The 24148-nt window shown below is 45.4% G+C and overlaps 1 protein-coding gene across 1 annotated transcript in view; it reads left to right on the forward strand.

Annotated features, from left to right (window-relative positions):
• MAP2 (microtubule associated protein 2) overlaps nt 1-24148 on the forward strand; it is a 188895-nt gene that overhangs the window by 107815 nt on the left and 56932 nt on the right. The window contains exon 4 of the mRNA XM_009281067.1: nt 9912-10197. Coding sequence (XP_009279342.1) covers nt 9936-10197 — 262 coding nt within the window. The 5' untranslated portion in view covers nt 9912-9935. The remainder of the gene's footprint in view (nt 1-9911; nt 10198-24148) is intronic.

Here is a 24148-nt window from a genome sequence, read left to right on the forward strand (position 1 = left end):
ATAAAATGATATCCGAAATATTGTGATTTCACTGTCTAGAGTGATAAGACTACAAAAGATTTCTGGGTATTCTCATTTCCAGGTAGGGAGAGATTATTTTATTTGCCTGGGTATATAGTCATGGGACATATGAGTGGGTGGCTGAATGTGGGTGGACAGCGTATTTTTAAGTCATACAAGCATAAAGGTATATTTAAGTTAAAAGAAGTCCTTTGTTTGTAACATTGTTGGTTAGAAAATAATATGAAGGGATTAAATAATCCTACCACTTCTGTAGGACCAAGGTTTTGCAGCACAACAGTCACTGCTCAGACATTCCCTAGGAAAGAAAATTCTAGCACTAGCTAATCCATGCCAAGTTTGCTGTAAATATAGAAGCAAGCAGACTTTGCAAATAACCTCTTTCCCAATCAGTTTTCCAACCCTTTGTCTCCTTATTTCTATTTATTTATTTACAGTTAGATGTTTTGTGCTGCAGTTAAAAGCATTGGCTTCTGTTGGCTGTAATGGGTTCCTGGGCCCCTGCCTCTAAGGTTTTCTGACTGCGAAACTGAGAGTCAACGATGCTTAAGTGAGTCTGGATGGAGGGACCTCGGCACAAGCTTTCTTTTTTCTGATGCTCTTTTTCAGCATGAATAAACAATGCCTCTGTTAGACAATAAGATGCTTCTGCTTCCACTGTGTGCCTGGCATGATTGCCTGGTGTGTCTGAGTATTACGAAGTGAAGCTAAAAGCACTCTCAGCAAAGGAATAATCTGCCGCCCTTGACCTGGGGAGAAAACTTTTTTCACGTGAGCAAGATATTTTACCCAAACAAACTGGAGTAACACATGGCCTTGAAGATCCTTTCCTGTTACCACCTCCATACTTCATTTTCACATCAGCACCTTTGTGTTGCTTGTTCAGTTGTGGAATAATTAACTGTGTTCCTTTACTTCAGCGTATGGAAGGACAGAATTAAGTTGGGATGGCAGCTGGATCAGGAAGTCCACCCCTGGAGTTACTGAACTACCCCTTTTTCGGGGGTCCATGGCCCTGGAGGGGTTGCAGAGAGCTGGATTGTGGTGCAAATGCTGCATTCCAGATTTCTGCTGTAGGCTGGTTCTCCTGCATGTATTTACAGGGAAGAATCTGCCAGAAATTAGCCCAGGACATGCTTGTAGTAGCTGACATGATGATGCTCTCAAAGACAGCATCTGGATATTTTCAAAGATTGTACTGTAGCAGGGGTGGAATTAGTTTTAAAAGTTAGGTGTAAGACCTTTGAAAAATCAAAAAATGCAGACACATTTGTAGAGGCAGCATTTTTTTTTTTCTAATTAAAAGCTCACTGAGTAAAGTTAAGATTGTGTGAAAATGTGTCATGCTTGATGAGATCTTGGTGAAACTGGAAGGAGTAAGGAATGTGAAAGTAATTCATGTATGCAGAGAAGGAAAAGACATACCAGTGTAGTTAAAGTGCTTTTTCTGGGTAAGGGAGATCTTGTTGTGTGAGTTTTTGCTTAGCAGTTCAGTTTGTAGCACCTCTCTGCTAAATGGTTCAGTTTGCCTCACCTGCATGCAGAGTAACTCCACGGAAGTTGGCAAGAGCATAGACCTGTCCTACGTGGAGAATATACAAGTAACATATTAGTATAATTAATTAATTCCTCGCTACCTAATCTGAACTGTCATTCATCATGGAATCTCTTGAGAGAAGAGATGCAACATCAAATCATTGTGTCTTAGCAAGGTCGGAGTGGGGAACAAAAATCCTGCAAAATGTCACTCCAGCCTTTTCGTGGGCTACCTTTACCAGACCCTATCCAAATACATGTATTGATTAGTGTGACTAGTGTGACTTGAGAGCAAAGGAATCACAGAGCTGTGCAGTCTGTTTGCAGTAGCTGTGGCAAATACACAGTTTGGCTGGCACTCCCTCAAACAACAGTCTTGAAAATATGAGTCTAAGAATTAGAAGATTAGAAGTAATCTGGGTAGTGTGTGCTGCCATCACCTTCTGTACCTGTGCAATAAATAAGCAGAAGATGACTTTTGTTTCAGCTGTTGATAAGCACTGAAAATATAATGGAAATGGCAGTGGGGAGGGGAACCAAGCGTTCAATGTTCATTTTTATTAGCCAGCCAGTGTTTGTTTCTGACAAGATTTCAGCTGGCCAAACTTGTGAAATGTTGGCAGCCACAGTGCTTTTAGTGTGATGTATTTGTGAGTATATCTAGTAGTTCTACCTTTTTCCCTGGCCTGCAATGACTATATCAAGTTGTATACTTGTTCTTCCCTGACTGATGAAGAATTTTTCCCCTTAAGTAGTATTTTGAGCACCCTTGTCTTATATAGCCTGTCCTCCAGCTTGGCTGTCTTGTTGCTATGGATTTTCAGCTGTCGTCTTGCCAAGGTTTGAAGTGACCACTGTGGTGAGGGCAATATGAAAAAAAAAGACGTTCCTTCTATTGGAGACATGTTTCCTGGATGCTGTCTGAATCTCCCTTTTCCCTTCAAAATCATCTCCTTAAACTAAAGGTTTCCTCTGTTCTTCTTAGCTTTTTGAAAATGTATTTGTAATAAGTGGGGTAAATTATAATTACTTTGGTAGTGAAAAACAGACTGTAAAAGTAAAAATAAGGACTGAGTTGAGTGTTTATTCCATTAAGTCTTAAATATAGAGTTGAAAATCTCCATTTATTCATATTGTGGAAGAACCAAAGTGTACCGTGTAGAAAGGTTTAATTTCCAGTTAGATTATTGCAGTGCTTTGAAAAGCAAGGAGGTTAGGAGAGGGAAGTTGTGCAGAGGGTGACAAAGTATTTCAATGGGGAAAGACCACTTCAGTGTGCCCACCCTGAGCAATCCTGCGTAGCAAACAGGTGAGCTGAATTCCTCCTGAGAAGCCCTGAGAGGCTCACATAGTGCAGCTGCTTCTTTGAACGTTCCCCTGTCTGATCACACCCCAAATAACTTTATCTGCACACAACCCTTGGAGCTAGTGCTGTTTATTTATGTTTTTTTTTCTGTGCCTCCTGCACTGAGGGTGAAAAAGCCAATGTAGTCACAAGTGTTGGTGAATCTTTTTCTCTGCCAGGATTGTAAGTCAGGGCCTTGGCATGGGTCATTTAGATGGTTGCTGGCTAATGGCTGAGAAGCCTCATGTTTCAAACAAGCCTGCCAACTGCGATGCCTTCTCCAAAGTGCACAGAGAGGGCTCACGATGCCCATTTGAAATTGTGCTTGGTGGAAAAATGAATGCAGTGTGTCTGACTCTGAGGTGCTCCCCTGGGAGCAATCCCGTCCTTGTTCAGGGCTCGTTTCAACAAGTCTCCTGGAAACAAAACACTCCACTGAGAAATTTGGGAGTCTTCTGGCTGCCAGGAAATGTCCCGGCTTCCCGGCAGCACTCCTTCCATCCTTCAGCCGTTCCAGCTCCCCGAGGCAGGAGAGATCTCAGGTAGGATTGAGCAGGGACTGCTTTCTCTGTTTACTGATCAGGAGAAGACAAGGCTGTCATGGTGCCTCATCTTAAAATTTGCAGAAGGATGGTGTGCAATTTAATTCAGAGGGACCTGTGTTTCTTCATGTTGTCACCTTTACTGACTGGTATTGCTTCTTTAGTGCTTTTGCCATCCTTATCATGGACCAAATTTATTGGTAATAAGTTTTTGCCTTATTTCTTGTTTCAGATATCACTTATAGTTGTCATGGTGCTGTTGTTATGGTTACCATTTCCTTCACCAGCTAAAATGCCTTTCCTCTCTCCTGCAGGAAGCAATTATGATTAGTGATAGATGGGGGTGTGTGAGGGTGTTTGATGAATGGTAAATGGTAGAAAAATGCATCATTGTGGATAGAAACGGTTTGTCGAAAAGGGGTGGTGTTGGAGCAGGAAGGGGTGTGCAGGGATTCTTCTGGCTTTTTAGCTAGAAGTGAGCTCTATGTTAGATGAGGTTTTTTTCAGGCAGAAGCTGCTAGTACCGTGATTTCACCATTGCAAGAGAGAAGGGTAGCCGGTTTTAGATTTCTGCAGTTTGAGCAAGTTCATGCAGTCCCTGGGCGTGGGAGTGAGGACAGCCCTGTGTGCTGGGCAACCATGTGTCTCAGGAGGGGAGCATCCAGCAGCAGGTTGGCTCAGTTGCACTCTGCTTTCCAGCAGCCCAGAGAAATTAATACTGTCCCCAGGGAGGAAGAGCTCTGTCGGTCAGGAGTGGCAGCTGAAAGATTTCGTTCTCATATGTTTACCTGTTCCTATGTTCTGCAACAGGATGGACCTGCTTGCTACCAATGGAAATGCGACTGGTGCTGCATGTCGGCCCTCCTGTGCACCACCTGGGTGTACCGCCTGGCTGCGCGGGGTTTGTTACTCAGTACAGAGCAGGGGGGGCTTTGCAAATTCACATTTCTCCAAGTGAAAGCATTCCCCTTCATCAGGAGCTGTGCAGCTCCTGCAGCAGGGTGACCCACCCTTCCCACCTGCCTGCCTCTGCTGATGCCCAGTCCAATGGTGGGAAACTCCGAGATGGGTTTAAATCTCTGTGCCCACAGGGCAGGACACCGTGCAGGAAGGAGTGGAGGAGTGAGTAGTATGAGCAGCTGCTCCTCTGGCTCTCTGCTCGTTCTCTGCTGTGCCAGTGCTGCAGGTCTGATCAACTGCTTTGGAGGCTGCAGCCATCCCTCGTTCTCAGGTCTGGCAAGGATGCAGATTGCGGTACATTTTCTTGATCTTTCCCAGTGAGCTTCCTTTGTTCAGCCTCTGGTCCAGACGCCATCCATTAGTTTTCATTCGTTTTGTAATCCAAGGTACAATCAAAAGGATTTTCTACAAAGAATATGTGACTATTGACTAACTGTTTGCAGTGTGGAAATGGAAAAGCCTTTAAAAACTGCTAAATGCTAATACAAGTGTGAGGAGATGAACGCTGCCTGCATTTTTAACAAATGCAAGGTAGTATTTAAGAGGATAGTCTTGCTGGTATTGTCTAGAAGGAGGGATCTAGCTGCAAGCTAATAACTCAAGCAGTGGACAAGGAAGAAATAAATTATATTTGTTATAAATTACCAGAGAAACCTGTTTGTCCTTTATTAGGCTTGAGAGGTAGAGTGGCTTCAATTGAGAGAATGTATAATTCTGCCTAATAATATACCGTATTACTAGAATTATGGTACTTAGACATTTAGGATCAAGTGGTAACTTTTGTTAATCATCTAGCAGCTTATGGACCGTGACCGAGCTTTTTAAGTAAGGGGGAAGCTAACATGTTCCCTGTCAGACACCATGAGACTTTCTCCCCATCCATGCTGTTTGCTGTGATTCTTTTTGACTGCTCACATCCAAAAATAATCAAATTAATTTGAGAGAAGATGCATGTTAACTGAAATGAAAGGGTAAAATTTGGGTGCAAAGCTCTCCATGTGTTCATGGCATCCAAAATTAGCCCTCATGTTTTGTAAATATGTGGAGAGTCTATGAAGACAATAGCACTGATGGGGTTTGGGTACTACATACTACAGGCTGAGCTCTTTGATGGTGGCAGGAGGTTATTGGAATTTGTCCATCTAGGTTTCCCACCTTCTGTCTCTTGTTGTTTCTGTTCCGGCCTCCTGATATCTACCTGCTTTCCTTGGCCTTTCTACACATAAGTTGTCGGTAAGTTAAATTTACTGGCAAATTCTCTTGGGACCTTTTAATCCACAGTGCCTGATATTTAATATTCAGACACATCATCCGAACTGGCCAGTTGGTACGTGGACATGAATTAAAGGTTTTCTTGGTTGTGTTATTTACCAGTATAAATTAGATTGCACCCTACTCTTGTATATGGTTTGGGGTTTTTTAAGTTAAGGAAGGACATTTTTTTAAAATTTTTTTTTAGTGTAACTCATTTTAGAGACGTCTTAATTTCATTCTTCTCTACTTGGTCCCGTCTTTTCTTCAAAAATTTATGAACACGTCACCCCATAAATTTCTTTTCTCTGAAAGAAATTCTCCTAATTAATTGAATTTCATAAAAAAGTATCTTTTAGGCAGTGTCATTCAGCAGTTTTGGAAGCCCTGGGTACCTGAGGTCATGCTAGCCATGCCTCCGTGCCCCAGCCTGCCTCCATGGAGCAATCCCCACCCTCTCCTGGCTCCGGACTCGGGAGCAGGGTAGCTGAGTCATTGCTATGGTGCATCTGAGCTAAATAGCCCTCTGGGAAGCAGGATTTGGCCCTGGAGCCATACAGATGGCACCTCCCTTCTCCTCCCCTCTCTCTCCCACTGAGCTCAGGATCTGGCCATGCCCCCTGCCAGGGTTTGTTTTTCTTTTTGGAGAAGTCTGTTGTCTCTCCTTTTAGGAACCCCCGGTGTTATTCTCTCCCCTGAACTGGAATTGTAGCTCTTCCTCCATGTATCCAGGTGGCTGTTTCTCTTAGTTAATGAATTAGCTTCCCTGAAATCAAATAGCCTCATTTCACTGTGAATGGGCTCATAGACACAGGAGTAGGTAAAAACATGCAGCACAGCCTGTGCTGAGGCTTACACTCGTGCCCCATGGCATATTGGCGTGATGTCACCAGGATGGCTTTGGAGCAAGGGGCTGTGCTGGGGCGTTGGTGCAGCCAAGCCTGGTACAGCTTGTGAGCTCCGCTGCCCTTCCTGCAGCCTCCTGCTTGCCTGGGGCTGCCGTGGTTCAGCGCCTGCCTCGGTTACCCTCTCACCGCGACTGACTTCAGCTGATGAACAAGAAGAATGGTGAGAACATACTAGTGAGAACGTACTAGTAAGACTGCTGCTGCATAGTCTCTGATATTGAGGTTCTGCTATAATGTGCAGGGAAAAAAGGCTCATAAATATCCAAATTAATTTTAACTAAGCAACATGACATTTTAGAGGACTGGCTGTGCCTTCTTTTCTGATATTTTTTGAAAGCCTTCATTGCAGTTTATGCAAAGAATAAGAAAATCATAGTGGAAAGAGGAACTTTTTGCTTCCCTGAAGTACTGTGTTTCCCTAGATTGTCCAAACTATTCCAGGTTTCTTCTTTTTTATACCTAACACTATTTAAATTCTGCCATAATATTTGTCCACTCTTGGTATTTCTGCATCAATATTTGAATTACCCGATTAATTTAATTCCATGGTATGCTAATGAAATGACAGAAAAACAACTAACCTGATGGTAAAAAGCACACCTGTGTATTCTGGATTTGAACCTGAGCTGTGGATGAATCACGTCGTACAGGAGATAGTCATTGCTAAATTGCTGAGTACAAAGATGCATTGTGTGACTCACTTGCTGTGTTTCTACTACCATTATAAACTCTGAGAGCACTTCATGAATAACAGAGAGTCAAGAATTAATTCATCCATGTTTCACTCTGTAACCATCTATTATAAATACTGAGCCAAATTCTGCCTCCAGATACACACAGCTTTCATTGAAGCCTGCCCACTCTATTTATTTTTAAAGATAAAAGCACTTTTGTAACTTTCACAGAGGACTTCTGTGACACGGTCCATTGTAAGGATGTGAATATCCTTCCTCAAGAGCTTCAAGTGAAGCAGGGAGTTGTCTGCCTGGAATAGGGAAGGGCACTTCAGGGATAATAGCCTCCAAACTGCGGCAGTGGGATAATAACCGTTATGTTCATCCCAGTGATTTTCAGAACTGCGTTCCCCATGCTCGGGTCTTGCGTAACCCTCAGTCTCCCTGCCGAGGCTCTGGGCTCCTCTGGTGGATGACCCAGAGGCTGAGCTGCTGAAGCCGATGGGCAGGTTCATACTGCTCCTGGGGCTCACTGTCAGGTTCAAAGTACACTGGATTGGTGGGGAAAGCCTTGAGTTAGGGTTTGGGTTTTTCTTTTTTTCTTTTTTTTTCTGAGCTTCCTCAGGGGACATAGATGAGAATGTCTCCTTTTTTCCCAGAAGAGGCTCTGTTCTGTCCTCAGACCCCAAATGTCGGTGGCTTTGGATGTGTGCTACTCGCTTTTGTACAGAGGGAGGCATTTGTCCCGTGGCCTCATGTTTTGGAAAGGCCCTGATCAGAAAATGTTCTCTAGTGTCATGCAGTAAACAGACCTAGAGGCAGAGGGTTGTCTCTTTGGTATGTAGGAGATGGTCTTTGCCCAGCTTGGGCTCTCCCCTCCATAATTACCCCATCAGCTCTTCTGGTATGATTTGAGATGGCTGCATTAAGGGTCTTGCTGTATATGCAGAATGGTTCACTGATGAGTCTCCCATCAGGGTAAAGGAGGAGGGGAAGGCAAAGGGATGTGAAGCGTGTTTATTATTTCTGTGGTTGATTGAGGCATGACTCATTGCCACTGAGCTTTGTGATACTGCTCAGCCCACCATTTTCATTACAACTTAGAGGAAATGCTGGGCTTGAAGTTTCACCTGCTCCTGCAGTTTTTATGCAATTAGTTATCCCCAGGGAATGGCGCTGGGTCAGGGTGAGAGCAGACAGAGCTGTGCTTCCCAAAACACGATGGATTCACTGGGAGGCAAAAGAGTTATTAGTCCTTTTGTGGGGGGAACTACAGTTTGAGTCACGTGTTTATTGTGAATGAAATCTAATTTTCAGGATTCATCATGATTTTTTAATTTGAAGTAGCTCTAAAAGCTATTATTATTAAACGATTATACCTGATCAGAAAGGGGTCAAGTTATCAATTGTGAATGATTTATCTGACAAATAACAATAGCTTTTTCTCATGTTTAGAGATTTTCTGCAAACTGACCTGACTCTGTGGAAACTAGGGGGCTTTTTTCTGGTTTGGTTGTTTGTTTTTTGTTAAATGTCTACAGAATATATGCACCATCCAGTTTTGTGCCTTCTTTTCTAGACTCTTCAGACTGTGATACGTTGCTGGTTGACTGCATTCAGCTGATTTCTTTTAGGTGTTGTTTTTTTTTTTTTTTCTCCCAAGAGAAAAAGGGTGGCAAGTGCTTTTGGAAAAGGCCTGCTGGGTTTCACTTTGGAGTAGCTAGCTCAAGTCAAGCCTTTCTCTCCTCCCCAGAGGTTACCTTATCATGGAAACACGGATTACGATATGTTGTCTTCCTAGGTTTACATGTTGAGGACCTACTACTACATTTTTTTGTGAGGAGTAGCCAAAGCTTGTGCAGTGGCTTCTTTTCCTGGCTTTGACAAATGCGAGCTAATTAACAGGAATGAAATATGTGTGAAGTAGCAAATAATGATTAGTTTTGTTTATGTATAAATACTGATAGTCATAAAAGAATTAAAATGCTTGTGTGGGAAACAACTGTTCCCCATGGGCTGTTTTGGACAAAAGGGAATGAGTGTGAATGTTCACAAAACAGCAAGTAAGAGTGGATATAGACAGGGTCAAATAGCACATATGTTCGGGAACGCAGTGAATGTTCTCAAACGTGGTTTCTGTCGTGGCTAGCAGCAGATTGCATGTGCCTCAGAGGACACATCGCCCTGCAGTTCTGTGCCGGAAGAGCACCTGCTCTTTGCAGCTGCAGTGAAAATTGCAGTAGCAGCTTCACTTCTTTTAGTAGTTACGGCATTCTTCCCTTTATCACCCCGGGAAGATGTTGCATTACTATGACCGATTCACTTCTTGTTAAATGAGTCAACATTTAACTATAATTAATGAGTTAAAATCAGATTAACGAAAGGGCAGCCCTCAAGAAACTGGTGCTAATAATTGCAAGGCATATGGGAGTCAGGGAGGACTTGACCCATAATTTTTACTGCTTGTGGTTTGTTTTGGTTTTAAAGCAGTTCACTCACGCCCGGGACAGACAAGCAGAGACACTTCTGCATTTAAACCCTCTCTCATCTGCCAGACGAGAGTTTCCCTGGCAGTGCTGCTGGTAACGTGCCTGTGCTGTGCCCGGTCACTGCCTGCCGGCCAAGGGCATGGTCACCCACTTGGAGCTGATCTCTCCTGCTAATGTCGTTACAGGCCAAGTGGTGAAGGCAAGGAAACATGGCGGAGGATAGGAAAGACGAAGCCAAGGCACCACACTGGACTTCAGGTCAGCTAACAGAGGCTTCTTCACACCCACATTCACCTGAAATTAAGGAACAGGGTGGCGCGGGTGCCGGACTGGTCAGAAGTGCCAATGGATTTCCCTACCAAGAGGATGAGGAGCCAGGGCTGGGTGGCCACGAGCAGCCAGGGACGTACGCTCGGACCAAAGAGAATGGGATCAACGGAGAGCTGTCAGCAGGGGACAGAGAGACCGCAGGTAATGCACCTCGATGCCCCGCCACAAAACACGGGGCTCTGCAGACCACTGGATGATGTTTCTCCGAGGGGAAATGTTAGCTGGAGCCAAGCGTGCCCCGGGGCACGGGGGAGCTGACATGAGGGAGTGTGTGCCTTGGAAGGGCACTAGCTCTTCACAGCAAGGGCTGCATCTTCATCGGGGTTTGCACAGCTTGCATCCTTACCCAGGATCCTGGGCAGTGCTCTGAGAAGACTTCAGGAAAGGCATGATGGTGCCTTGTTGCCTCTTGGTAGATGGGACAGGGTCACCTCTCTGGGGACGAGAGAACAGGCTGGTGTAGAGCAGCCGCTCGGCTCCTCTGGGCTGGAAGGGAATAGGAAACCACTCCACTGTTGTGCATGGATAGCTCATGTTGCTCTTGCGTGCATTTGCGTGTGCATGAAGGATGGCTTCTCCTGTTATTGCTCACAAGTAACGACACCTTCTTGAAACCACCGTTTGCAGAATAATGTGTTGCTCAATCTGACTGGGAATACCACAATTCAGCATCAGCATTTATTCACCCTTGCCCAGGGTGGATACTGGATACTCACTGGGACTTTGTCTATATGTAAACTATGTTAGGATTTTAGGATTCAGCTTGTTATTTGGGAAAAAAAAAAGCGTGACTGTGTTAAAATGAAATATGCAAAGCAAGTTTCCTGTTTTAGAAATAAATGCTAATTGTCTCTGTGCAGTGTTCCCACTTTAAACCCCAAATGTACAGTGCAAGAGGAATTTCTCTTGTACAGACACAACTGCCCTTGATGTATCCATCCATGCATGCTAAAGAGATCTTTCTAGCAACATTTGTTGGCTGTTGACAGCATTTGGAGATGCCATCCGTAATTTCTCAGCAGCTGGTGAATTTTAAGGCTCTTGCACCCTACAGTCATTTCATAAGCAATTGTGCTGGAAATGGATCTCTCTGCTAAAAGTAAATGGGTTTAGGTTTTAAGAGTCTCTTCTTGTGGATAGCCAAAACCTGAAAGCCAAAGGTAAAAGAAATCCTGTGTAAGCATTCAGGTGAACACACTGTTGATGATTGTTTGGGGGGATGATAATAAGGTCTTGTCTCTTTGCTGTAACCCAACTTTGTGCTATACTTAGCCAGCAAATAAGCAGGAGCAGATGTACAGGAATCACGGAGGTAAGATGCTGCAGTTCTTAGGGGTTGGCATGCGCCGTGGGACGACTGAGTGTGTTTCTCTTCTTTGCCACAGATTTTTCACACACTTTTGTACAAGTCCCACCCATATGCATGGAGAAGTGGGAATAACTTTAGAGAATGAAGAGGAATTTCCTCTCCTTAGAAAGGGAGGAGAGAGATGCTCTTCTCAGACTTTCTGAAGCTCAGGTTCTGAGCAGTTGTCAGTGTCTGAGAGAGACCTGAATGTTTAATTGAGGAGTTTGCAGCTGATGGGTGAGAGGAGGTAGGAACCCACTGCTGCTGATCAGCGGGCATTGTAGTAGTGTATTTTTATGTTGCTTTTTGAGGCAAGGGGTTAAACAGCAGAACAAGTGAAAATGAGGCAATATAGTCTAGAGGAGGCAGTGGGACTGGGGTCATACACTTGCCAAGGGAACAAGACTGCTCTTGATCCAGGTGAAGTTCTCTTCAATCACCACTTTGTGGCCTCATTTCCTCCTCCCCTGCTTTTTTCTCACTGTCTGCTTAGATTGCAAGATCTCTGGTGTGCGGACTTACTGTTGATACATACAGTTTTTGTTTGGGAGTCTTAATATAGCTTATCTCGTGGCATCTTTGATTGTCCTTGAACACCGGAAAAGTCCCTAAAACTGCTTGCCTTCATGCATGAATTCCTAACTCTCTGGAAACTTGTGCATTGCACACTCACACACTGGCAAAGCCCATATTTAATTAATGCAACGTAAACCATCTTAGGATACTTAAGATTTTTTTTTAATCTTTTTTCTCTTTTTGAAGGAGAAATCTGTTGGCAACTTCCTGTGGTGACAGAAAGGGACCGGGGTGTGTGTTGCAGTTTTACACTAGTATTTACTAGCTGGATGTGCTTAATGCATTGCGAAGCAGGAAGTTTAGAGGTGGATTTTTGGTGTTTGATTCAGAGTTTGATCTTGAAATCAGGATTGCCATTCACCACCAAATTCAGTCATCTTTGCTGTGTTTGTCTGCTTGTAAATTTTAACTGCAGTAGGGTGTTGTATCAGGTAGGGTTTTTAAATGCCACTCTGATACACATAATTACCAATAATGTGTCTTGATTAATCATTTGTAGTAGCTTACCAACTCCAAACAGCTGAGCAGAAAATGCACAGGAAGCCAAGGTTGACCGAGCTAATTAAGCCAAACTGTGGGTTTGCGTGGATTTACAGGGATTTTATTTTCCCTGGTGCAAGTCCAGCACCATAACCTAGGAAAATCTCTGACTTCTCAGCCTTCGTGTCAGAGTCCGTAAATCCCCAGCAACTGCAACAACCAGCTCATCCACAGTGGAGCGCTAGTATAAACAGGGCATTTCCCAGGCAGCCGCCCATCGCCCCATCCGTGCTGATGAGAGCTCAGTTACATTTTGAGGCGTTTCACCTAAGGAAGCTCTCCAGCACCTGACTGTCCCAGGAGCTGGGATTTAGTCATGAAATGGGCCTCTGCTAGGGAGAGGTATTCTGCAGCACTGCAGTAGTCCCTTCGGGGCACAACAAAGCAGCAGGGCACCCATTTGCAGGGCTCGTGCTGTAAAATCTCAGGACTGTGTGTTGAGGGGAAGTTTAGAGTCAGGCCACCGGGACAAAGGCACCTTATGCCAACACTGATGCAGAGGCGAGGGGTGGTAATGGGGGAGGAAATAACAGTTCTTGCCAAAACACATCCAATCCATCACTGCAAGTGACATTTTTAGGTTTGCACAGTTAAAATTTGCCTTCCTGTATATATGTGTGTCTCTCCCTCTTGGCGTCTGTCTAAGAGTTATTGAGTCTGACCTCAATTTTGGAATTCTCTGAATCTGGCTGTTGTGTTGCCTTTGATTGATCTGTCTTGGTATCGCGCTGGTAATGGCTGCATTATGGAGACACATCAATGCCCTCCTTTCAGATGGACTGATGGGAACGTGGGAGAGTGCACAGTGCTGTGGACTGGGCAGCCTCAGGGCCTGATCTGCCATCCACTGAAGTCAAAGGCAAATACATGTGAGAGAATAGGCCGCGTTTTTTGGCATAGCCCATAGGAAGCTGTTATGGATGTGATACAAGTAAGGGCGGTAAAGCAGCTATTCCTTTTTATATGTGTTTGTGTATATATACATATTTGTATATATACTTGGGCTGCCCCTGGCAGACCAGCTCAGCCCCGCTCCATCCTCAGCCCCATGCCTCTGCCAGCCACAAGTCCCATGCTGCTCCCAACGAGCTCCTGAAGACACCTTGCCTTTGGGCAGTCTGCAGCACCCCACAGCCCAAGATCCACTGAGTTTCAATGTGCTCTCCCTGATCCATGCCTGTCCATGTTCTTTCTCACCTGCACACACACACAGCATCTTTGGTGAGGATTTTGGAAGTACTAAGAGGGGAGGATGACACCTGTAGCTGTTGTCAAGCCAAATATTTCACGTTACATGAGATATGTGCTGCAAAGGAGGCGTGATAGTGTAATCTTAAGAAACTCACTCTGAAGTGGGCTGATGTGGAAAACTTTGGATTGGACCCCATGGCAGAGCACAGGATGTGTTTGACTTATAATGAAATACGAGAGTGGCAGCCTTTTCTTTGCTTACTGAAAAGTCATGGTCAGCTAACTGGGAGGAAGCGCTGAGGAGCAGTACAGATGTGCTGCAGCATTCCCGGGAACCAGCAATTCAACACAATCTATTGTATTTGACTTGCAAGGAACATCAAGCTGCAAAGGTTTGGTTTTTTACACTTAAAATGCATTTATTTTTCTTTTCAGTAATATAATGACTAACCTGTCAAATTTATATAATTAGGGGTAAAAGTAGTTAGACGTATTGTGAAGCATCTTCTACAATATGTCTTTATGTACAGTGACTCAGCTGATTGAGTACTTTCTTCATTATATGCCAAATTCAGGTTTATAATCTGAGGGGGTTTGGATTACCCACACAGTTATTTGATGAATTAGTTTTTTGACAGATGAAGGGAAAGCATTTCCTGAAATCCTATTACCAGAGCCTCAGGGTAGTGGCTCTGTCCTGGTGTCAGTCAATATTAAGGACAGTAACGCGTCCTGCCAGAGTGACAAACAGAGCCCTTCATTAATTGGCATGGTACCCAAACCATGTGGGATGCAAAGAGACTGCCGGAAAATTGTAGCAGACTTCCTGACACAGCACAGTGGACTGACCGCAGGTTGAGCACTCCTGCCTTGTTTTTCAGAGCCCTTGAGTCATAGGAAAGGTGGGTGAGAGGGAGCCCATGACAGATAAATGAGAGAGGCTGGGATTTTTGGTGGCTGGGGGGACCCACAGGCTTGTATGTGTTAGTCTGTAAGTGGCACAGAAAGAGCGGGGAACCCTAGACCTGTGAAGAGGAATGAAGAAGTGACAGCATTGAGCTGAGGAGTGAGTGAGGGGCTGAGAAAGGGCGGGGGAGCAGACCCAGCAGCGGGAGAGTGAGGAGAGGTGAAGGGCCGAGAGCTGGTGAGATGAAACCTGTGAGGGAGCAAAGCAGGGGCGGGAAGCGGCAGGGAAAGAAGGAAAAATCGAAGATAAGGTAAGGACAATAGAAAGAGGTTCAGTTCTATCTGTTCATCCAGAGCCAACACAGCTTTTGCATGATGGCACATATTACCCCAGAGAGGAGGGGATTCAGACAGTGGGAATAGCACAGTCTGCAGGGAACAACCAAGGAGAAAAGTGGCAAAGGGCAATTCATGTTACAGCCCTGAATGTAATTTATCCTAATTCAGCCATTTGTTTTAGGCTTTGTTCAGCCAGACTAAACGGGCATCTGCAACAAATCTATTCCTGTGACTAGCTACTCAGCATATTTAAATAAGCTGCAGGGAACGTCAGCCTGAAAGACTGCCCGATCATGGCCAGTAAATACTTGAGCAGAGGTGGGGAGTCCCTTTAGGTTGGTTATGCAAAAAAGCCACGGTGAAGATAGGGTTAGTGCTGGTTTCAGCCACCTGGCAGTGTGTCAAGGAAACAGTCTGTATCCCATTGTCTTTCCTAGCCTTGCCTTGTAGTAGCCACTTTCCAGGTAAAGAGGATCTTGTTCATGGCCCTCACCACCACTGTGCTGTTAGAAAATCACCATGATGCTTAGTTCTGCCAGCTCAGGGCGCTCAGCCCACGAGGGCTAGGACTGGAGCTGCGATGGTGGGTTGTGCGGGACCAGGATTGCAGCTCTGTGCAAGGGGTCACGACAGCCTCTCCAGGCTGAAACTGCACTGAGTCATCGCTTGGTCCCATGCTGTGTTAATGGTTTTTCCCCCTCTAGTGACTTCTCATTTAATCTTCTTTTCCTTTGCATGTCTTTCTCTTTCTCTCTGTCTTGCCATACAAATGACAATACTTGGATGGCACTGCCAGTAAACATACAAACAGGCCTTTTGTACAGAGGACTTTTGAGTCTTTCTTTCCAACAGGACTGCTTTGTCAGAGCTTTCCTTTTCATTTGGCTGTTTGCACTAGCTGTCCTGCTGCTGCCCAGGCCATCCTGGAGTTATCAGAGCCCCCCACAAGCTCCCTGTGAACGCCTGTTCCCCAAAGGTGCCTCTCAGCCTTTGTGTCAGATGTGTATTTTCAGCAAGCAGCATGTCTTGAGCAACGCAGACAAAATGCACAGAAGGATGCGAAATCAATGACGTTCAAAGATGAATGTGATTGCTGTGTTTGTCCCGTTTCAGTTGTTTGCTTTACAAAGCTCGAAGAATGCATCTTACCATGTCATCGATGGCTCCCATGGGAAAGAAGCTGTTAATTAGGCATTTTGATCTCCCTCCTTTTGCCCAGGACATGTGACAGTAATTACTGTGCACCATCATCTTTGCCAATTTAGATACAGGCAAACAAACCAGACTTCTGAAACTTTACTTCTCTGTGTTAAGAGTAATACAAGTGTCATTTTGTGGGACACATTATTGAAACATTTTAGACTTGTTCAAATTATATTGCTGAAGAGAGAATAGATGGAGGCAGCAGAATCTCTTTGGGGCGCTTGTAGAAAATGTGTTTTTTTACCATTCTCTGTTAAGCTTGCTGTAGAGGTCCTCTCAGCTGTTCCTCTGCAGAGGACCGGGAATGCGGCCAGAGAAACTCCATCTTTTCCCATGCGTCTCCCACCCCCAGCTGTCTTCTCCCTGAAACTGAATATTCACTAACTGCTGCAGAGACCAGTCTCTGCAGGCTTTTCTGTGGCTCACACTATCGGTCGCTAAATCCAGTAAGACATCGCATTTTGTCCAACCCTAACCTCTCTGAGGGGATGGCTCTGTCGTCCCACCTCCTCTTGGGACTTCAGAAATCAGTCAGTCGGTGATTGAAATGTATTGGTAGGAGCTGGAGGGTCTGGCACAGTTTTGGGCAGTGCAAGCATGCAAAAATTATTGCCTGAAAGGGAGTGGGGAGAGATAACCCAGTGTGCAGGTGCCGTTGACTCCCACGGCTGGGAGTCAGACACGTGGAGTTCAGCCATCAGTCTCTTTTATCCCTAAAGCTCTTCTGAAAATCTCAGCATGTGGTTCAGTTTCACTTTTGAAAACTGTATCTCAAACCAGGTGCAGTAACACCATTAGAGTCAACTGCTGCCATGTCAGCGTTGAATCTGGCCAAGAGAAGGCATCAACCAGCCATTTCCTTTGGGCTCCCCGTTGGTGTTTTGATTCACTTTGGTGTTTTCTTGTTATGGTATGAGCATCATAAGAGGGAATTGCATAAGCAGCTGTGGCTTCCTTAAGGAGTAAGAGCAAAATGCCTGTGTGTGTGTTGGCCTGGCAACCAGTGCTCACTTGGTGCCATCAGTGTTCCCAGAAAATGTAACCAGTAACAACCTCAGAGATGCAACACGGAGCAACGAGGCCAGGATATGGAGGAAATATCTTTCATAATGTGTTGTTCCAGCCACACCAGTAATTCAGGCTATATGCCACGAGCGCTGTTTGTCAAAGGTGCCTTTTGAAAATGTCTGTAGCCGTTCTTTGGGGGCTGCTGTAGCCAGGATAGCTATTGCTGCTGCAGGATGAATATCCCGTCAAATACAGAACACATCCTGGGAGTTAAATTTTTGCTTTTGTCTCCCCTTTTTGTGGACAAAAATTTGCTCTTTGTCTGTTCACCTCTGCCCTTCCTCCCTACCATCCATGTTTGCCTGCTCTGATGGGGGCTGTAAATCCTGACTTTGCTGTTTCTATGGGCCTGATCTCAACCCTCCAGCACTGGCGTTAGCTGAGTGACTGGTGGGGCAGTTGTGTCCAGAGGCCACGTTCTAAATCGTGGCCCTTTGTGCTGGAGTCCTTTTCAGCGTATTGTAGGAGACAGCTTGTGCATTTATGAATTATGTGAAGTAGACAAGGCTTGTAAAAGCCAGGAGAAAAGGCAGACAGGTATGAAGAGAGGTACCCCAGGTCATGCAGGAGGGCTGCAGCAGAGCCACGGGCAGGTGGCATGGCCCTGTGCAGGGCTGCACACTGGCCCTCTGCAGGCTCCTGCCTTCTGGTTTGGCTCAGCTCTGCCCCTTGCAGAGAGATGAAGGTGGAGCACTTCGATGGCTCTTCCCTGTCATGTATGAAGGGAAGCCATCATGGTCTGCATCCCCAGGATGGCAGCATGAAGGACGTGCAGGAGCACTGGGCAATATTTGGCAGTGGGCAGTGGTCTTTGCGATTGCAGCTGGAAGGTGGTATCGCTGGGGACTGTGCCAGCATACAATTTTCCATTCCAGTTTTGATCTGAGAGCAGGAAGATTTGGAGGAAGGTTCATTACCAAACAACAGAGCCTTGTTTTGCAGACACACAGCTGCTCTTGTTTCAGGCAGAGCTGAAATGGCATCTTCTTCTCCAAAGTCACCTTGAAAGAGAAGCAGCAGGTTCTTAGCTGACAGCCTGGGACATGTTGGTGGGCATCGCCTGCCTCATTTCCTGGCCCCTCGCCCTGTGTGCAGGCAAATACCAGCTCTCAGGGTCTCACACACCGTGGAGCAGAAGAGCCCAGAGCTGCGGTCATTAACCCGCTCACCCCCACCCTTTGCAAAACCCTTCCTCCCCTTTCCCCATTACGGATGCTTATGTGTGTGGCTTGGTGCACTTTCCAGCCCTGACTAACCACAGGTTAGCCCAGCACAAGGCACAGCTCCCTGCCGTCCCCGGGTGCTTCTGATGGAGGCAGGTCCTTCCAGCACGTGTGCTGGACATCTGCCCTTCCACACACGGCTGGGCGTGGGTTTAACATTGGGTGGAGAGGCGGTAGGTACCATCAGGTCACTTACAAAAATGAGAGTCACACAAACTGCTGCTCCTGCAAGGAGTGCCAGGCGTTGCTGATTTCTTTTTTCCACGTTGCCATGCCAACACGTCCCTGCGCGGAGTGAGATCTCTTTTTAAGCTCTGCCGAGAGAAAGTATGTAGCCTGGGAGCTTATTTAGCATTCAGGAGTGCACAGCCTCTCTGTAACAGCTCTGAGCCACAGCCAGGCTGTCTGACAAAGGAAAGGAGGATTTAATTTTTTTCCCTTTTCCTCTAGTGTTTGCTTCTCAAGGTTAAGGGAGACAGGGTAGATGGGGAGAGAGACTGGGAGTGCTTTGCGATGGGGACCTCACTCTGTTGTCCTCGCAGAGGCACGATTTTCATGGACATGAAAAGGAAATACTGCTTTGGGGCATATTTACAGTGCAAAATACATGTGTGAGAGAGATATATATATGCACAAATTTCTTGGTTTGACTAACCCTGATGAGCTACTCTGTATTAAAATTGGAAAGCAAAGGCAATCTGGGTTTTCATTTGAGCGAGGAACTCAAAGGAAAGATTAGAAGGAAGCCAGGGACAAACCCCCTGTCTTTGTCTTCCCTGCTGTTTTAGTCTGTGAGGTTACAATATAGAGAAAGAAATCATCTCTTCTCGTGCTATATTCAATCCTGAGTAAGGACAGCAAACCCTAACGTGTACTGGTGTTTTGGTTTGGGTTTTTCTGTTTTGTGGAGTTGCTACTGGTAGATAACTGCTCACTTTAAATTAAATCCTTATAATGATCATTAATATAGGTTTGCTTGCCTTTGCCGGCTGAAGGGATGGAAATCAGCATAAAGCGGCTGGCATTAGCTGGCAGATGAGCACTGATGATCCAGTGCCTGTCCGTACCAGCTGTGAAAAGGTTGATGTGGAAGTTCAAAGGCGAGACTCAAAGTGAGAGGGCTATGTGCTGGGTTTGACTCTGTCATTTGTTCCTTGGGAGATGCTGAGCAAAACATTTATGTTTTCCTGTGCTGTTTCACAGACCGACTGCTGAGTGGAGTCAGTGGTGCTTGGAAAACCCATTCTGAGGTGATGGTTTAGAAATGTTGTTTTGGTTGGTTTTGGGGGTTTTGTTATTACTGAGGCATTCCTCATGACATGCAAAAAGTGCCAGAAACTCAAGGCACCCCAGCTGTGTACATTAGATCATGTGAGTGAGCCCTTCTCCTGCATGTGGAAAATACCTGCTCAAAACTTTAATTTTAGTTGCATGCAGTATATGGAAAATAACTGTGAGATATCATTACCTCCAAGGCAGGGAAACCTGTTAGCTGCTTCCCAGAGAGTAATTTTCACTCAGGACTGAGTAGATTGAATATTTAATGGAAATCAGTTTCACTTGGAGGCACTATATACTTTGGGAGGGGAAAATAAACCCCAGGTATTTCACTTTTTTGTTCCTATTTCTTTCCTTGAGACTAATTCATAGTGATATAGGATCAGTTTGGTACAGCTCCCAGCTACCCATATAGCCTATGGCAGTTACGATAAAACTAATTTGCAGTCTGGTCCTCCGTCCATGCAGCCTGTGCATCTGGCAAGACAGATACTTTAATAAAGAAGAACAGAAGTATCAACTGCCAGCGCTGCGTAGATGTGGCAGTCTTGCTGATGTACCCAAACTGTTTTTATCCATAGCCTTGCGCCACATATGAGAGAAGGAAAAGGCTTCAGCTGTGACTGTTGCTTTTTACCCCAAATTCAGAGTATGTGCCAAATCCAGGGTAACGCAGCCTGCACAGGTGGTTCGTGAGCTGTAAAGGGAACTAATCCTTAGCTGTTCCTGTCCATGAGTTGCTTTCTCTTTCCTTTCACTGTCATCCTTTCTCTCTATTTAAGAATATATTGTCCTTCTAAACAATTGCTCTGCCAGCTCTTCCTTCTTTTCCTCTTTTCTCACTTATGTTGCCTCTGGCTCTTTTTTTTTTTCTTTCTTGCTCTCTCTATGTACTCTCAGCTTTGTCCCAGTCATTCAGTGTAGCTCCTCTGTGACCTTCAATTTCCACAGCCGCTTCTCATTTTCTGTACACTTGAGAGCCTTTGGATGCAGACCTCTCCCGGTGGCTGCAGTGACCCAAACCCTGGTCTCAGCTCTCCCCATAGCACCCCATCACCGTGGCTGCAGAAGCTTGCAGGTGTTTAAGTGCCCAGAGAAGACAGGTCTGTGAGAAAAAGTGCAAGAGGTAGTTCAGAAGGTGCACTGAGGGCTTTTAGGTGCATCTCTCGCACCTTCCTTCTGCAGAGTAGGTGCACATTTCTCTTTCCTAAACACTCCACACACCTAGAGGTGTGGGCCAGTAGTCTCCAAGGGTGGGCAGGCAGTGGATGGGAGCAGGTCATGTGAGCGGTCAGGGATGAGTCCTGGTCAGAGGTGGTGACCTGGCAGAGACAAGACTCCCTTCCACTGGGGCAGTGCCAGAACAGAGGGGGAGAGATGGCAGAACTGCTGAGCGGGGCTGAGAACTGCTCTGAAAATCCACCCATGTCATGACCTCTGCGGGACTTAGTTAATTTGTATGTGACACGGGACCTGTTCTGCTCCGCCTCTCTGTGGGAACACTCACACGCTCATTTTTAAGTACACAACACCATTCCTCACAGTTGGCAGGAGAAAGACATCTGGCTTGGTAGAGGCGCGGGCCAAGGCTGGGAAGCAGAGCTGGGAAGAGATTAGCCGTGCAGCTGTTGCTGCATTGCAGAGCTAACTGGTTAAGCAGGATTGGGCTGGCAGTGTGTGAGCCCTAGGGTGAACAGGGCACAGTAGTGCTGCATTTTATGTGTCACCGTATCCCCAGATGGGATGAACCAAAATTCTGTTGCATTGACAGAATGATTTTCAGTCCTTCTGACCAGGCACGACTAGAAATCCCACACAACGTGTGCACAGGTTAATATTATTTTTGAATTTAAATTCAGCAGAGTTCATGTAGCATACTTTGAATTCTTTTGTAAAAAGATCACAGGAAACACTGTAAAAAGTGTTTAAAATCAGCCCAAAAGGAGCTAAAATTGAACTTTAAGGGATATGTCACTGCCTGCTGTAGATGGCTGAAGCTCCATTGACTTCTATGGGCTGTTCTCCCATTTATATTAAAAGAGAATTAGTTCTTGAAAGTCTGTTTATTTAAAATCTTAACATGTACTGAAGTTCAAAACAAATATTGATGTAGAAGCGAGTTACCTGTTACGTGTATTTACTCACACTCAAAGGATTAAGTATCCAGTTCTTTGTTTTGAAGCCGAAGTGGTTTCTTCTGCATAAGTCCTAAGGACTCCATGTTTTAAAGAAAGATAGATATAGCTGCTTCGTCGTGCAAGTGATGTTTTTGGATGATACCAAGTCTTAGGAAAGGCAGTGGGACCTCACTGCATTGCCCTGGCTGAGGGTCTGGTGTTGTCTGCTTCAGTATTGCATGTTAGCGGTAAATTGTGTTGCCAATGCATCACACACAACAGAACTGATTAGCTTTTCCCACCTCTGACTTGGCTGGGAAATGCTGACAGTAGTAAATATTTCGTTGCAGGCAGTAGGCTTAAGAAGATACGACGTAGGGGGATGCCCAGGGAGCAAGTATTTGCAGTAATGAGGGCTCATTTTTAAAGCATTGCTTTATTATACTGACATCTGTATGACTCCTTTTTAACAAACTTTCATATTTCAAGGTGGCAGGGGGGCGGGACGACTCATCCCTTGGTGTTTTGTTTTACAGCTGCTAGACAGCGTGGCAGAGGCCTCTGCCTAATGAACGTGCACCGGGGTGTGCTGGGGAGCCAGAGGAGAAGGGCTTCCTGGAGCTTTCTGAATTGCTCCTGGCTCCTAGCATGAGTCGCTTTGGATTTTGCCACTTGTGCGCCTTGAGATTTGGACTATCTGTCCAACTCTCTCGCTGAAGAAGGTGATCAGGAAAATGCAGTCAGGGCAGTGGAGGTGAAGTACATGTAGAATGTGTGGAAGCAGTCCAAGGACGGGCAGCCCGAGCCCTGGGCCGCTGCTTCCCTGAACGCTGCAGAGCAGCCAGGGGTGTACGGGAAAGCCACCCTCCAGCTTCCTGTCTGTACCGACACAGCTCAGCTGCAGCCAGGACACCAGTTTTGCACCAGATTTACTCTGCTATAAAGCAGATTTGTTAAGGGGCTGGATAACGGTGATGCAGGTTTACAATCTTGAGTTTAAGGAGAAGGTCAGAGGAGCTGTTGAATACCTGAAGTATCCCAAAACACGGAGGCATAAGTCATTTGCTGTGGGGCTCACCAGGGTGTGAAGCTGCTGTGTCAGGTATCCAGCTGTAGGTCCCCTGTACGTGCGCTTCTCACAGTCAGTGCAATACACCTTTCCCCAAAGGCAGTCTGAGTGTTCGTACCTTTGGGGTTCAATGCATTAAACAGTCAAAGCTCTTTCTTTCCCAAAACACAAGCCTTTTCTGACCTGTTCAGTTGGTTAGCTGGTAAATCCTGGTGATTAATTTAATCTGTCACTATGCTCATTGATGCTACAGTAGCTTAAAGTCAACGAGTTTATTAGGGAAATGATACTTGTCAGTTGTGTTGTGGTTTCATTTAATTTAAAAGCTGATGTTCCCATTATTTGCCTTCATATCTGTTGTGGTTTAACCCCAGTTGGCAACTAAGTACCACACAGCTGCTCACTCACCCCCGCCCTCCACCTCCGGTGGATCGGGGAGAGAATTGGGGAAAAAAAAGTAAAACCTGTGGGTTGAGATAAAGACAGTTTAATAGGACAGCAAAGGAAGAGAAAATAATAGTGATAATAATGATAAAAGAGTATATAAAACAAGAGATGCACAATGCATTTGCTCACTACCCGCTGACCGATGCCCAGCGAGTCCCCGAGCAGTGGTCACCCCCCGGGCCAACTCCCCCCAGCTTATATACTGAGCATGACATCACATGGTATGGAATATCCCTTTGGCCAGTTTGGGTCAGCTGTCCTGGCTGTGCCCCCTCCCAGCTTCTTGTGCACCTCCTCATTGGGCAGAGTATGGGATGCTAAGAAGTCCTTGACTTAGTATAAACACTGCTTAGCAACAACTAAAACATCAGTGTGTTATCACATTATTCTTATCCTAAATCCAAAACACAGCACTATACCAGCTAGTAGGAAGAAAATTAACTCTAACCCAACCCAAACCAGGACAATATCTCCTGCCAATGACTGTTGATATTGCCAACATCCAGATCAAGGACCTACTTACAGCAAAATATTTACACTCACAAAAGCCATTTTAGAGCAAATATTTCAATTCTGTAAAGCTATGTTACTGCTTTTTTCTTCAATGGCAAGCACTAATCTGTTGACATTATTCGGGTTTTATATAACTTATTCATACTGCTTTGATTGCTGCTGTGCATTTCTCTTTTAAGCCGAGTGCAAAAGGCAGTACGTAGAGTTGTCATGATTCCAGTGATAACGTCCAAGATGCGTCTTTGGTTTTTCCATCAGAAATGTCACTGGGTGA

The sequence above is a fragment of the Aptenodytes forsteri genome, unplaced genomic scaffold (genome assembly GCF_000699145.1).
Source record: "Aptenodytes forsteri isolate BGI_AS27 unplaced genomic scaffold, ASM69914v1 Scaffold340, whole genome shotgun sequence".
Taxonomy (NCBI): Eukaryota; Metazoa; Chordata; class Aves; order Sphenisciformes; family Spheniscidae; genus Aptenodytes; species Aptenodytes forsteri.